The following is a 12,541-nucleotide window of genomic DNA, read 5'->3' on the forward strand; positions in this document are numbered from 1 at the left end:
AAACTATTTTCAGGTACATATAGTGACGAAAATATTCGTCACTAAAACTATTTTTAAGAAAATCTATGCACATATAGTGACGAAAATTTTCGTCACTAAAACCATTTCTTACAAAATTCCATTGCATTTAGTGGCGAAATATTTCGTCACTAAAAAAATTTTTTGTTGCCATATTTGTGACGAAAAAATTTGTCACTAAAACATATTTTCTGTTTTTATTATTTTCATGACGTTGATATTAACCTGTAACCTGTCATTACATTATTAAAACCTCACATTTGATTAACACATTTATTTCAACAACACATTTATAAAAAATCGATCCATACATTACACAAGTTAAAATTAAAACAAGTATCAAATTCAAACTCCTTCCATACAATAATTGTTTGCAACACATACAATAACTTAAAATGTTTTATAACAATACAAAAAATGTAGCATAATATAATTAGAACCCCCTAAAGCCAAAAGATGTTCTCATATGTCTTCAAATAATGCCAAAAGTAAATCCCCAAAAGCCACCAATAAGAAATCTGCACAAATATAAAAACACTATTACATTAAAATCGTAAAGTAAAAACATTAACTATGTTATAAAAAAATTTCTAACAGTTAGTTTCAAATGATACATAAAAAATGAAGTGTTACCAATAAGTGATTTAACTTGAAGATGAACCACCTCCATAGTTAAAACCGTCATCATAACCCTTGCTCCTTAAAAAATTAAGAATATTCTTTTGAATCTCATCTTGCTTAGCTCGCGCCTCTTGCTCCTTAGCTCGCGCCTCTTGCTCCTTAGCTCGCTCCTCTTCGTCCCTAACTCTTGCCTCTTTAAGCTCAATTATCTCATTTTCTAACCGATGAATATACTCTACCGAGGCACTAGATGAGGCAGTGGTTACTAGAGAAGAAGAAGGTCTCATGCCAAGTCCTTTTACAATACCAGATTTTTTCTTAAAAACCAAGTTTGAAATTTCCTCTTGTGTAAGGGGAATTGCATTAGGATCTTGACAATGATCCTCTTGCACTTTGAGAATAGTTTCCTACCATTTGAAAGAGGAAAAAAAAAAAAAAAACAACAATCACAACATTAATACTACATATGTAATAACTTTACAAACATGATAAGAATGGAATAATAGGGATGGAATGATACACATACATATGTCGCTTCATCGTCATGGTGTATCCACTTATTTGTGTTTGGATTAAAATGAACATCTTTGTAGACTTTTGCCAATTCAGGAACTTGACCGCCATTATTATTTGTCTAATTAATTAACATTCGAGTGTTAGTTATTTATAGTTAATTAATCACAAGTAATATACTAAGATTTAAGAAAATGAAAAAACACGCACCTCCTCATCAACCCTAACAGCAAGTGCCTTTGTCCCGCATCTATGTTTGCCTGAAGTTTTGCTTCTATTTTCAGAATTAATTCTTGATTTTTCCTAATAAAGAACATTCAAGATATTTATTAAATCATTAATAAAACAATATAAATTTACTTCATCATTTGACAACATAATATAGTAAATATTGGATAATAATAATATACGCATAAATAATTTACCAGCCAGTCCTTATTGGTCCATCTCCCTTCAATAAGTCCAGTCCATTGCTCAAGTGTGACATTCTTTGGCGGGTGAATTTTTGCATAGTCTTCATCATGAGATTGTACAAGCTTCTTATAAGTCTGATACAACTTGTTAGAGCCGCTACTCAATAATCTTCCACATTTTGTATTTACTGTTTTCGTTACTAAGTTGGAATCTCCTTCAAGCTCAAACTGATCCTGTAAAATGAAGTATATATGTATTATAAAAATATTATTATATGAATTAATATACTTAGTGACAACAAAGACGAGTTAAACGTTATTAATATAAATTTACCACGATATTTTGAAGCACCACATCTCTAGTAGCAGCATCAACACTTTTCCAATTTTTTACGTTGTAACTGGACAAATTACTTCGCACTTGTACCCCAATTTGATTGACAAGCTTGCACGCATTCTTCCCAACAGGAGCATCATACTCTGCAGCTATACGAACTGGTAGTTTACCACTTTTTTCAACAAGTGCCCGTACTGCTATACCACGTGTTGTTCCACGGGTATTTCTGCTAGCAGATCCTATTTAAAAATTATCAATGTTATAAAATTATACATTCTATGTACATTAAGTATAATCTCAATAGTAAAGACAATGTGCAGTTGCAATTAAGTATGTTCTATGTAATTACCAGTCGTGCTAGTTAATGCGTCGGTAGCCTCCGCACTTGAAGAACTTTGGGCAAGAGGATTTGCTTCAAGAGGTGTTTCTGTAGATTGAACTGTAGATTGGACCGTAGATTGGACCACCGGGATAGATGCCTCACCTCGCGAGCGTGTAAGTCGTCCTGGTGCCATCTGTAACTAGAAACATATATATAATAGAACAACAAAGTCATTACAAATAATAGAACCAAAGTTATTATCTATTGCACCCTATGGAATATCTATTGTACCTTATGGATTAAAGAGTTAGATGACTCAACATCATTCTCATCGTCACCAATAGGTGGTACATAATCATCATCTACCACAACACTAGCTCTACTTCTTTTCCCTTTTGCATAATTGGACTGAGCAGAATCCTTTAGAGAAGTTGAGATGTGCTTCAATCCCAAAGCATCAATTATCTCTTGGTTTTGCCTCATTCTATCCAATCTTGCCATCTCATACCTCGGTATATTATGAGTGTATTTGGCCTTTTTGGGCATTTTTTGAAACTATGTATTGACATGAAAGATAAGTACAATTGCTACTAACTTAACATTATAATCCACACTATTATCCATATCAAGCAATTTACAAGTGCAAAATTTGAACACAATTGCTACTAACTCAACACAACAAATGACCACATTAATATCCATATCAACTTCAAGATAAGCACAAAACATCTCAATAACAATTACTACTAACTTTACATATTATAGTCCATACCATTATCCATATCAAGCAATTCACAAGTGCTAAATTTGAACACAATTGCTACTAACTCAACACAACAAATGACCATATCAATATCCATATCAAGTTTAAGATAAGTACAAAATATCTCAATAACAATTGCTACGTAGACAAGCATAAAACTTTAAGACAAGCATAAAACTTTAAGACAATCACATAACATTTAAGACAATTGTTATGAACTTTACATATCATAATCCATATCAAGATCAACATCAGGTATGTCATGCTCTTCATTTTGATTAGCGTCTCTTGAAGTTTCACCTTCAAGAATAACCCCAGTTTCAACATCACCCATATAATACTCAATAATATTGTCTTCAACATTGATAGGGACAATATCAACAATTGCTTCTTGTTGGAATGCGTCACTATCTTCTGTATTATCATTGGATTCTCCGCCCCCGACTTCTAGGACATCAAACACTCCTTCGACCATCAATGCTCGTGCAGTGTGCATCGGTTCTTATCGTTCTCCTTCGACCATTGGTACTAGTATTATACCATTCAGATTGGAACAAAACAACTTTATGGCGAAACATATACTCTAATTCCCAAATTTTGCACACATGACCATAGAAGTCGTGCATTTCTCCCTCATGGTCCCCTTCGGTACATACACCACTGTTTTGGGTTACACGACGATTGTCTAGGTCCCTTGTATGGAACTTTACACCATTGACCATACAAACAGTGTACTCCTTCACATATGGCTTAGGACCATTTGCTAAATCTATTCATCTATAATGACATACAACAAATGATATCCTATTAGTAATAAGCAATGACGAATAAATTTAAATGTTTAAATTTATTAGTGTGATTAAATTTCAAATGTCTTACATGTTCTCTGAACCACTTGGGAAACTCTTGTCGTTGGATTTGAGTTATGGCTTCTCCAGTAGGATTATGCAATGTGTTTTTGTGTTCGCTGTTAAAAATAAAATGATTTATTTTCAGCTAAGCATTGCAAATAATATTCAAAACTTGATTAAATAATATATGCATATGAAATCACATACTTTAAATAAGGCTCTAGCTCAGGACTATTATACAGCAAGTACCAATGAGCAGTATCAAGCAATGCACGAGACAAATCGCCATCATTCCGCCTACCACCTGTAGGTCGGGCAGTCTGTGAAAAAACTATCAATCCTTCGCTAGATTCACCAAAATCTTCATTTCTTTCTCTTCGGTTATGCACAGTTTCGATCCCATCAATATACAAAGACCAGTTGTTAATACATTCTTTAAGAATGTAAGCCTTTGCAATCGAACCTTCTGGTCGAGCTCGGTTGGAAACGTATCTTTTCAATTTTCCAAGGTACCTACGAGGAAAAAATACACATAGAATTTGATTTTATACCAAGTGGGAAAAATGCAATTGATGAATGCATCAAAAGATCTAGTTACCTTTCAATTGGATACATCCACCGATATTGTACCGGGCCTCCTAGAATTGCTTCTCGAGGCAAGTGAACAGCAAGATGGACCATAACATCAAAGAATGCTGGAGGAAAGAATCTCTCAAGCTTGCATAGTATAAGAACTATACGTTCTTCTAGTTTCTCCAATTCACTTCGCTTTATGGTCCTTGAGCATAAGTCTTGAAAGAAGTTGCCCAACTCAAACAATACAATACTAATGTCTTTATCTGCAAACCCTCACAATCCAATTGGAAGAATTCGTTGTAGTAGCACATGATAGTCGTGACTTTTCAAACCAGATAATCTACCATTTTTTGCATTCACTGACCTTGATATGTTGCCTGCATAGCCATCCGGATACTTGACTGATTTCAAAAAGTCATAAAAACCATCCCTTTCATTGGGACTTAATGAAAAGAAAGCTCGAGTCTTCTCATATGATCCATCAGGACGTTGTTTCAAATGCAACGTGTGCCTGAAGTTCATATTTTGCAAGTCTATCCGAGCCTTGTCAGTGTCCTTGTTTTTCCCCTCAATGCCCAACAAAGTACCATAAGTACTCTCACTAATGTTCTTCTCCACATGCATGACATCAATGTTGTGCTTAAGCTTCTTATTTTTCCAATATGGAAGCTTATACAAAATACTTGCCTTTGACCAATTTGGCTCCCCAATAAGTTGTTTCTTCTTGTTACTTGGATACTTTCCTAAAATTATATTTGGTATTCTATCTAGCTGCTCTTGTATCTTTTCCACTTGTAACTCTAAGGATCTCTTCCATTTCTCTGGTAAACCATTATGCAACCGACTATGTCTCCAATGATGTTCCATAGGTAAATAAGCTCGATGGTTAATGAATCCAATTTTACTTTCCAAAGCTTCTGAATATGGTTGATCATTGCAAGTGTAACAAGAATGATAACCCTTTGTCCTCCACCCAGACACGTTACCAAATCCAAGATTGTCATGTATTGTCCACAACAAAGTTGCACGCATCTGAAAATGCTCTTTACTATAAGCACCATAAGTTTCTACACCTTCTTCCCACAACTCCTTCAACTCATCAACCAATGGTTTTAAATAAATATCAATCTCATTCCCCGGTTGATGGGGACGGGGAATAAGCAATGACAACATAAAATACGGCTCCTTCATAACCAACCAAGGCGGTAGATTATAGGGGATAAGTATGACAGGCCACATACTATAGTTGTTGTTCATATTCCCAAAAGGATTAAATCCATCTGTAGCCAACCCCAACCTTACATTGCGAGGTTCAAGAGCAAAATCAGGATGTTGCAAATCAAACTCCTTCCACTCCTCACTATCAACCGGATGCCTCATTATCTCATCATCCACACGTTTGTCTATATACTATCTCATGTCCTTAGCTCTTTGGCTTGACATGTACAATTTCCTTAGTCTCGGTGTCAACGGGAAGTAACGCAATACCTTGTGAGGAATCTTCTTACCTTGGGTACGTGTATCTTTGTACCTAGGCACCTTACACACCGGACATTTATCAAGGTTTTCATTTTCCTTCCAAAATAGTGCACAATCATTTTTGCATGCATCTATATGCTCATATGAAATGCCCAAGTCACGTAATATCTTCTTTGCTTCATAAGTTGACCTTGGAACCAAGTTATCTTTCGGTAAAACTTTTGTCAGCAATTCTAGCATCATATCAAGTCCCTTATTACTCAAGTTTGTCATTACCTTTACATTCAACATCTCAATAACAAACTTCAAGATACTATAATCAGTGCAACCCGGATACAACTCACGCTTTGCATCTTCCTCAAGTTTGTCAAAATGACGTACCTCCTCATCTTCAGTTGCATTTCTTGGTTCCCCTCTAATTCGATCATCTACCAAGGCATCGATACCATCCATATGATCACCATCCGACATTTAATTATCATGAATGTTCTCATTCAATACATGAGCTTCTCCATGATGATACCAATTAATGTAAGATTGCATAATTCCACGATGAAGCAAATGGATACGCACAGTTTGAGGAGATTGTCGATAGCAATTCACACAATGAATACATGGGCATGGAATATTACCACTCAAGTCTAAAACCGCTCTTGCAGAATTAATAAATGCATTGACCCCTTCAATATATGGATGACTTAATCTGCCATCGGGTGTCTTACCTATTGTCATCCAACTTTTATCTATGTTTGACTACAATTATAAGATGAATCCTACTTTAGTAAAATAAGAACAATACATAATGTATTCTAACATCTAAGTCTATAAGCTACTTAGATAAAGTTCTATCACATTTGCAAAAAACTAAAAACACTTCCAATATAAATGTAAACCACCTTATAACACCATGCAAGCCACCCGCTTGCTCCAACACAACAACCCACCACAAAACCAATCACAAACATCGCAAATATAAAGGGTTAATAAGTATTGAAATCGAATAAAGTAATATTCATCACATCTAATCAACAATACTCATTCACATTTGCAAAAATTGAAAAACACTCCTAATATGTATTTAAACCACCTTATAACACCATGCAAGCCACCCGCTTGCTCCAACACAACAACCCACCACAAAACCAATCACAAACATCACAAGTATAAAGTGTTTATAAGTATTGAAATCGAATAATGTAATATTCATCACATCTAATTAATAAGTTTCATTCACATTTGTAAAAAACTAAAAACACTTCCAATATAAATGTAAACCACCTTATAACACCATGCAAGCCATCTGCTTGCTCCAACACAACAACCCACCACAAAACCAATCACAAACATCGCAAGTATAAAGTGTTTATAAGTATTGAAATCGAATAAAGTAATATTCATCACATTTAATCAACAATACTCATTCACATTTGCAAGAATTGAAAAACACTCCTAATATGTATTTAAACCACCTTATAACACCATGCAAGCCACCTGCTTGCTCTAACACAACAACCCACCACAAAACCAATCACAAACATCACAAGTATAAAGTGTTTATAAGTATTGAAATCGAATAACGTAATATTCATCACATCTAATCAACAATACTCATTCACTTTTGCAAGAATTAAAAAACACTCCCAATATGTATTTAAACCACCTTATAACACCATGCAAGCCACCCGCTTGCTCCAACACAACATACCACCACAAATCCAATTTCCAACATCACAAGTATAGAGTTTTATAAGGTTTTCAACTAAAATTTAAAATTTACTTACTTTGCTCAAGCTAAGCTTACAACTTTCAAAAAAATCCAAAGTTATTGTAAACAATATGTATTTAGCCTGCAAAAGAAAAGTAAAATTTATAAGTACTTAGGGCATATAACTATTTATTTTCATTATTTAATAATAACACTACATTGTTTTATCCTCAATGTTCAAAATAACATGAATTTCTAAACTCAAAATACTGTACATTGAAAAATGTACTCAAAAAACTAGAGTTACAGTATCCACAACATGGCATTGCAACAAAATACTATAACTATTGAGTTTCTGACATAACAGTACAATTTTGCCATTACCAAACCAATTAATAACACCACTCAAGGACTGTAGCACACCATTCACACCACAATTACTTAAGGGGGAAAGCAAATAAGAAAGTAAATGCAACTAATTGTGATTCAATAACTTATTTGTTCTTCACTATAGAAGACCAAACTTTTATCATGCAATCCAATGAACTAGAGAACAAATACTTATCCAATGAACCAGTATCATTAAACACTGCCAATTTTCATGATCCCAAACCTGAAACAAAATAAACTTCATGCCTAAGCAAACACCAACACATTATTAAACAATAAACACATACAAAAAGATTCTAGACTAAGGAAATAGCCTAGTCTAGAATAATTGTTATTTTGAATGGCTTTTAATCTATAAATCTATATAATAGGAAGATTATTAATATAGGAATATAAGAGTAGTAAAACAAAGATCACCATAAGTGGTAAAGTAAAAATCACCATTCACACCACAATGGACAATTCACATGGTGAATATGACAAAACTTCCAAAACTTAAAAACAAAAACAGTAAAAATTGTTTTTAATACCAATACGCCAAAGTCCGTAACAAAGCTCAGCCAAATCTCTCAGCTGTAACGCAAAAAAACACAATAAGCACATGAACCCAATATCTTACATATTTGCACAACTATTATATATATTGACATATATTTCAATTGCAATAGACTGTGTCAATTCACTCAATTGTCACCTAGCATTAACCAAAAGAGAAAGATGAAAAAAAATAAAGAAAGGTCGTCATGCCAAGTGTAATTGAGTAATTCATTGTAATTACAAAAGTAAGAAGCCTCAAAAATAAATTTATATCACAGATGAGAAATAAAACCTTAGAAACCATGGGGCTTTTACTTACACCTACTATCTTTTCATGCCAAGTGCCAATCTATTCATATTTTTTGCACATAGAGGCACCCGCTAATATGATTTATCTAATATGATTCTCATCCCAAAATAAACAAATTACAGCCGATAAATACTAACATGTTACATGACTAGCAAAAAATAATTCAAGGACCCGTTAATTGAATCCAAGGACCAAATACATAAAAACAAGAAGCAACCCAATTGCAGAAAATGGATGCAATTATAGACAAGCTCCATCAAATGTGAGAAAGAGCACAGTTAGTCAGAGTGATCAAACACAAAGGCATCAATGCACAGTACATAAACACAAAAGTCTAATAAGCACCCATTTTTGCAAACTCCAAAAATACACGATTATGTGATGTAAATTACCTGCTACTTGGGTTAGGACCTTTAGGTTTGTACATTTCTACCAAGGGCCAAGGTATCCCAAGCAATTCTGGCCGAAGTATGAAAAAAAATAATAAATAAAATAAAAAAGAAACCAATGCAACTCTAAATATCAAGGCATTACTATCAACTTTTTAAAATTTTGTTTGATAATATTATGGAAGTCAGTATTGACATTTTTTGGAATTGAGATGTCAAAATTTTTAGAGATTGGGATACATGGATATTAGTGGTTGGCAGTTCACTAGCATTGAATTAAATAATTTAAATATTTTCTTTGGAAAAATTCACATATTAAAATATTTTATTTTCAACAGGTTACATGTTGCAGTTGATTTTCTCTAAATTTACAAACCAAATAAAAATTTTACATTAATTATCTCATTATATGTCCAACAATATTCTAGCAAAAATTTCATCAAAAAATAATATTCTCATTAGAGAGTCTAATAAGCCACTACAACATCTAAAATAAAACAATTACACAAAAAAAACTCAATAACAACAAAAATAAAAATGAGCCAAAGGGAATGAAAGAAAAAAAAATAAACAAAAAATAAAAATAAATAAATAAAACTTACTGATTTAAGATCGTCGGGAATGGTTCGAATTGGCGACGAATGGGCTGAAATAACACTTCAAAACCGTCGAGAATCGGCGACAAATGGATCGAGATTGGCAACGAATAGGAATCGTCGAGAATCGGCGACGCTGGGAGCTGAAATGACACTTCAAAGCGTCGCAGATGCGAAGGACGGCGAAGCGTCGCCGGTTCGAGGAAGACGAAGCGTCGCCGTTCGAAGAAGACGAAGCGTCGCCGTTCGAAGGAAGAGGAAGTGTCGCCGTTCGAAGAAGACGAAGTGTCGCCGGTGATTTGGAGTGGCTTATCGGCAACGGTAGCTGCTTATCGGCGACGGTAGCTGCTCATCGGCGACGGTTCATCTTTCTCGGCGATTCAAAGAACGGTTTAGCGTTGCCGATGAAGATTTTTAGTGATGGTGGGTCGATTCAAAGAACGGTTTAGCGTCGCCGATGAAGATTTTTAGCAACGGTGGGCTGCTTATCGGCGACGGTGGGCTGCTTATCGGCAATGATGGGCTGCTTTATCGGCGACGGTTCATCTTCATCGGCGACGGTTCGTCTTCTTCGACTAGGTTTCTTTTTTTTTTTTTTTTTTGTTTGGGTTTCTCAGTTTTTTTTTGAGTGGCTGAGTGTTTTTTGTTCTGCTGAGTGGGTGAGGCTAATTTTTGGGTTGGAGTATTTATAGTGATTTTTAGTGACGAAAACATTTCGTTGCTAAAGATCACTTTTAGTGACGAAACTGAAATTCGTCACTAGAAGTGGGAAATAGCGACGAAATATCAGTTTCGTCACTAAAAGTGATCTTTAGCGACGAAACATTTCGTCGCTATTGCCCACTTTTAGCGACGAATTTTTGTTTCGTCACAAGAGGACCCAGAATTTTTACACTTTTAGCGACGAATTTTATTTTCGTCCCTAAAGAGACCATATTTTGTTCAGATTTTTAGCAACGAAATTCAACTTTCGTCACTGTAGCATACTTTTAGTGACGAATTATGATTTCGTCACTAAAAACATTTAAGTGCAAAACCATTGTTATTTTTAGTGACGAATAGTTTTCGTCACTAATTCTTCCTTATAGCGACGAAATGATTTTCGTCACTAATACTATCACAGCAATACCTATAGTGACGAAATATTTTGTCACTAAAACTTTCAACTTTTAGTGACGAAATATTTCGTCACTATAGCTTAATTAAAATTGCGCCAAAATTTCCCTCCACTGGCGCCTATTTTTTAGTTCACAATAGCGACGAAATTTATTTTTCGTCGCTAAATGTAATAATTTTTTTCACTTTTAGTGACGAAATTCATATTTCGTCACTAAAGCTGTATTTTTAGCAACGAAAAATATTTCCTCACTAATTTTCGTCGCTAAAAATACATTTTGTTGTAGTGGTTAGGGACAATTGACATTTGATATAGCAAAAATTACTTTTTGTTGCAACCTTTGGAGAAACAAAAAGGTAGGATGCGATAGATTTGGAGGACATGTTACTATTGTTATTGGGGATTGTAGAAGGGGGGAAAAAAACAATGATGTTTTATTTGTTAGTTTTTTGTGGGAAGGAATAAAAGACATAATGTTGTGTCTCTAGTTTAGTTTGTATTATATATATATAGTTTTTTTTTTTTTGAGAAACAGTTATATATATAGTTATATACAAGATATGTTGTAATATATATACTAAAAGGTGTCTATTGGAAGTTCATAACCATTCAAATTGGATATACCAAAAGGTGCCTTTTGAGAAATCATAACCCTTCATATTGAATATATATTAAAGGTGCATATTGAACAAAAAAGTGTCTATTGACCGAAAATGTGCCTATTAAATCAAAATGTGTTTATTGATCGAAAATGTGTCTATTGAATGAAAATGTGTCTATTAACCGAAAATGTTGAATGAAAAGGTATTTGTTGAAAAGTCATAATCTTTTGGGTATAATTAGTGGTTCATATTCATTTGGTAACTTCTTCTCAACTTCTTATCTTTCATCTTTCTTAGAAGTGCAAGGAACCTGTGGATCTTCTCAAAAATTACTATTTGTAAGTCGGTTTTTTTTTTTTTTTGGGTTAAATAGTGAAAAGGTCTAGGAATCAAGCCACACCAACAGAAGCAACAATAATATTGAACGATTTCTTTACACTGCCTTACAACTACTATTCTTCTTAGATTTCTCATTTTCTTCCCTTCTCGTCTTTTGCAACATTTTATCTGAAAATAAGAGTAGGACTTGCAAAATAAGTATTTTCAAGTTATTAATATGTAAATGAAATAATGTAGAAAATCCAATATGACTCAACCTATTATATATATATATATTTTAAAAAAAAAAAATTAGAGACACTGAAGAGTGCGTGAGGGTGGGGAAGTAGTTGGTACAAGTTATTAATATGTAAATGAAATAATGTAGAAAATCCAATATGACTCAACCTATTATATATATATATATATATTTTAAAAAAAAAAATTAGAGACACTGAAGAGTGCGTGAGGGTGGGGAAGTAGTTGGTTAAAAAAAAGGTTTCTAAATTCTTTATACTTTTCAAATTTCCCAAGTTGATTCTATTTTTGCCTTCTTGTTTTTTCTTCTATTTTTTTTTCCTTCTCCATGGTTTATAAATCCTTTCATCTTTATCTCTTTGTTAATGTTTTTATCTGACAAGCACGCCGATACTATCTTGTCTGGATTCGAGGGAGGATTTGTAT

The 12,541-nt window shown here is 33.8% G+C and overlaps 1 protein-coding gene across 1 annotated transcript; it reads right to left on the minus strand.

The window, feature by feature from the left end:
- Positions 1-337: 337 nt before the first annotated feature.
- LOC112032623 (uncharacterized) lies at positions 338-5,794 on the minus strand. The gene is made up of 11 exons (XM_065761903.1): positions 4,759-5,794; positions 4,437-4,677; positions 4,046-4,351; positions 3,867-3,954; positions 2,252-2,423; positions 1,900-2,141; positions 1,578-1,799; positions 1,363-1,455; positions 1,166-1,273; positions 652-1,046; positions 338-536 (listed from the first exon to the last, which is right to left on the minus strand). Exons 1-10 carry the CDS (start codon positions 5,792-5,794, stop codon positions 663-665), a joined length of 2,892 nt encoding a protein of 963 aa, XP_065617975.1. The 3' UTR covers positions 338-536; positions 652-662.
- Between the last annotated feature and the right edge of the window lie 6,747 nt (positions 5,795-12,541).

The sequence above is a fragment of the Quercus suber genome, unplaced genomic scaffold, assembly GCF_002906115.3.
Source record: "Quercus suber isolate HL8 unplaced genomic scaffold, Cork oak 2.0 scaffold_434, whole genome shotgun sequence".
Taxonomy (NCBI): Eukaryota; Viridiplantae; Streptophyta; class Magnoliopsida; order Fagales; family Fagaceae; genus Quercus; species Quercus suber.

Bases quoted from the DNA above. Each gene is read 5' to 3' on its own strand.
- LOC112032623 (XM_065761903.1), bottom strand. From the start codon at position 5,794: ATGAGGCATCCGGTTGATAGTGAGGAGTGGAAGGAGTTTGATTTGCAA. The intron at 4,352-4,436 runs GTAACTAGATCT...TTTTCCTCGTAG, and splicing joins TGGATGTATCCAATTGAAAG to GTACCTTGGAAAATTGAAAA. The intron at 2,424-3,866 runs GTAAGACATTTG...ATATGTTTCTAG, and splicing joins CCAAGTGGTTCAGAGAACAT to TTACAGATGGCACCAGGACG.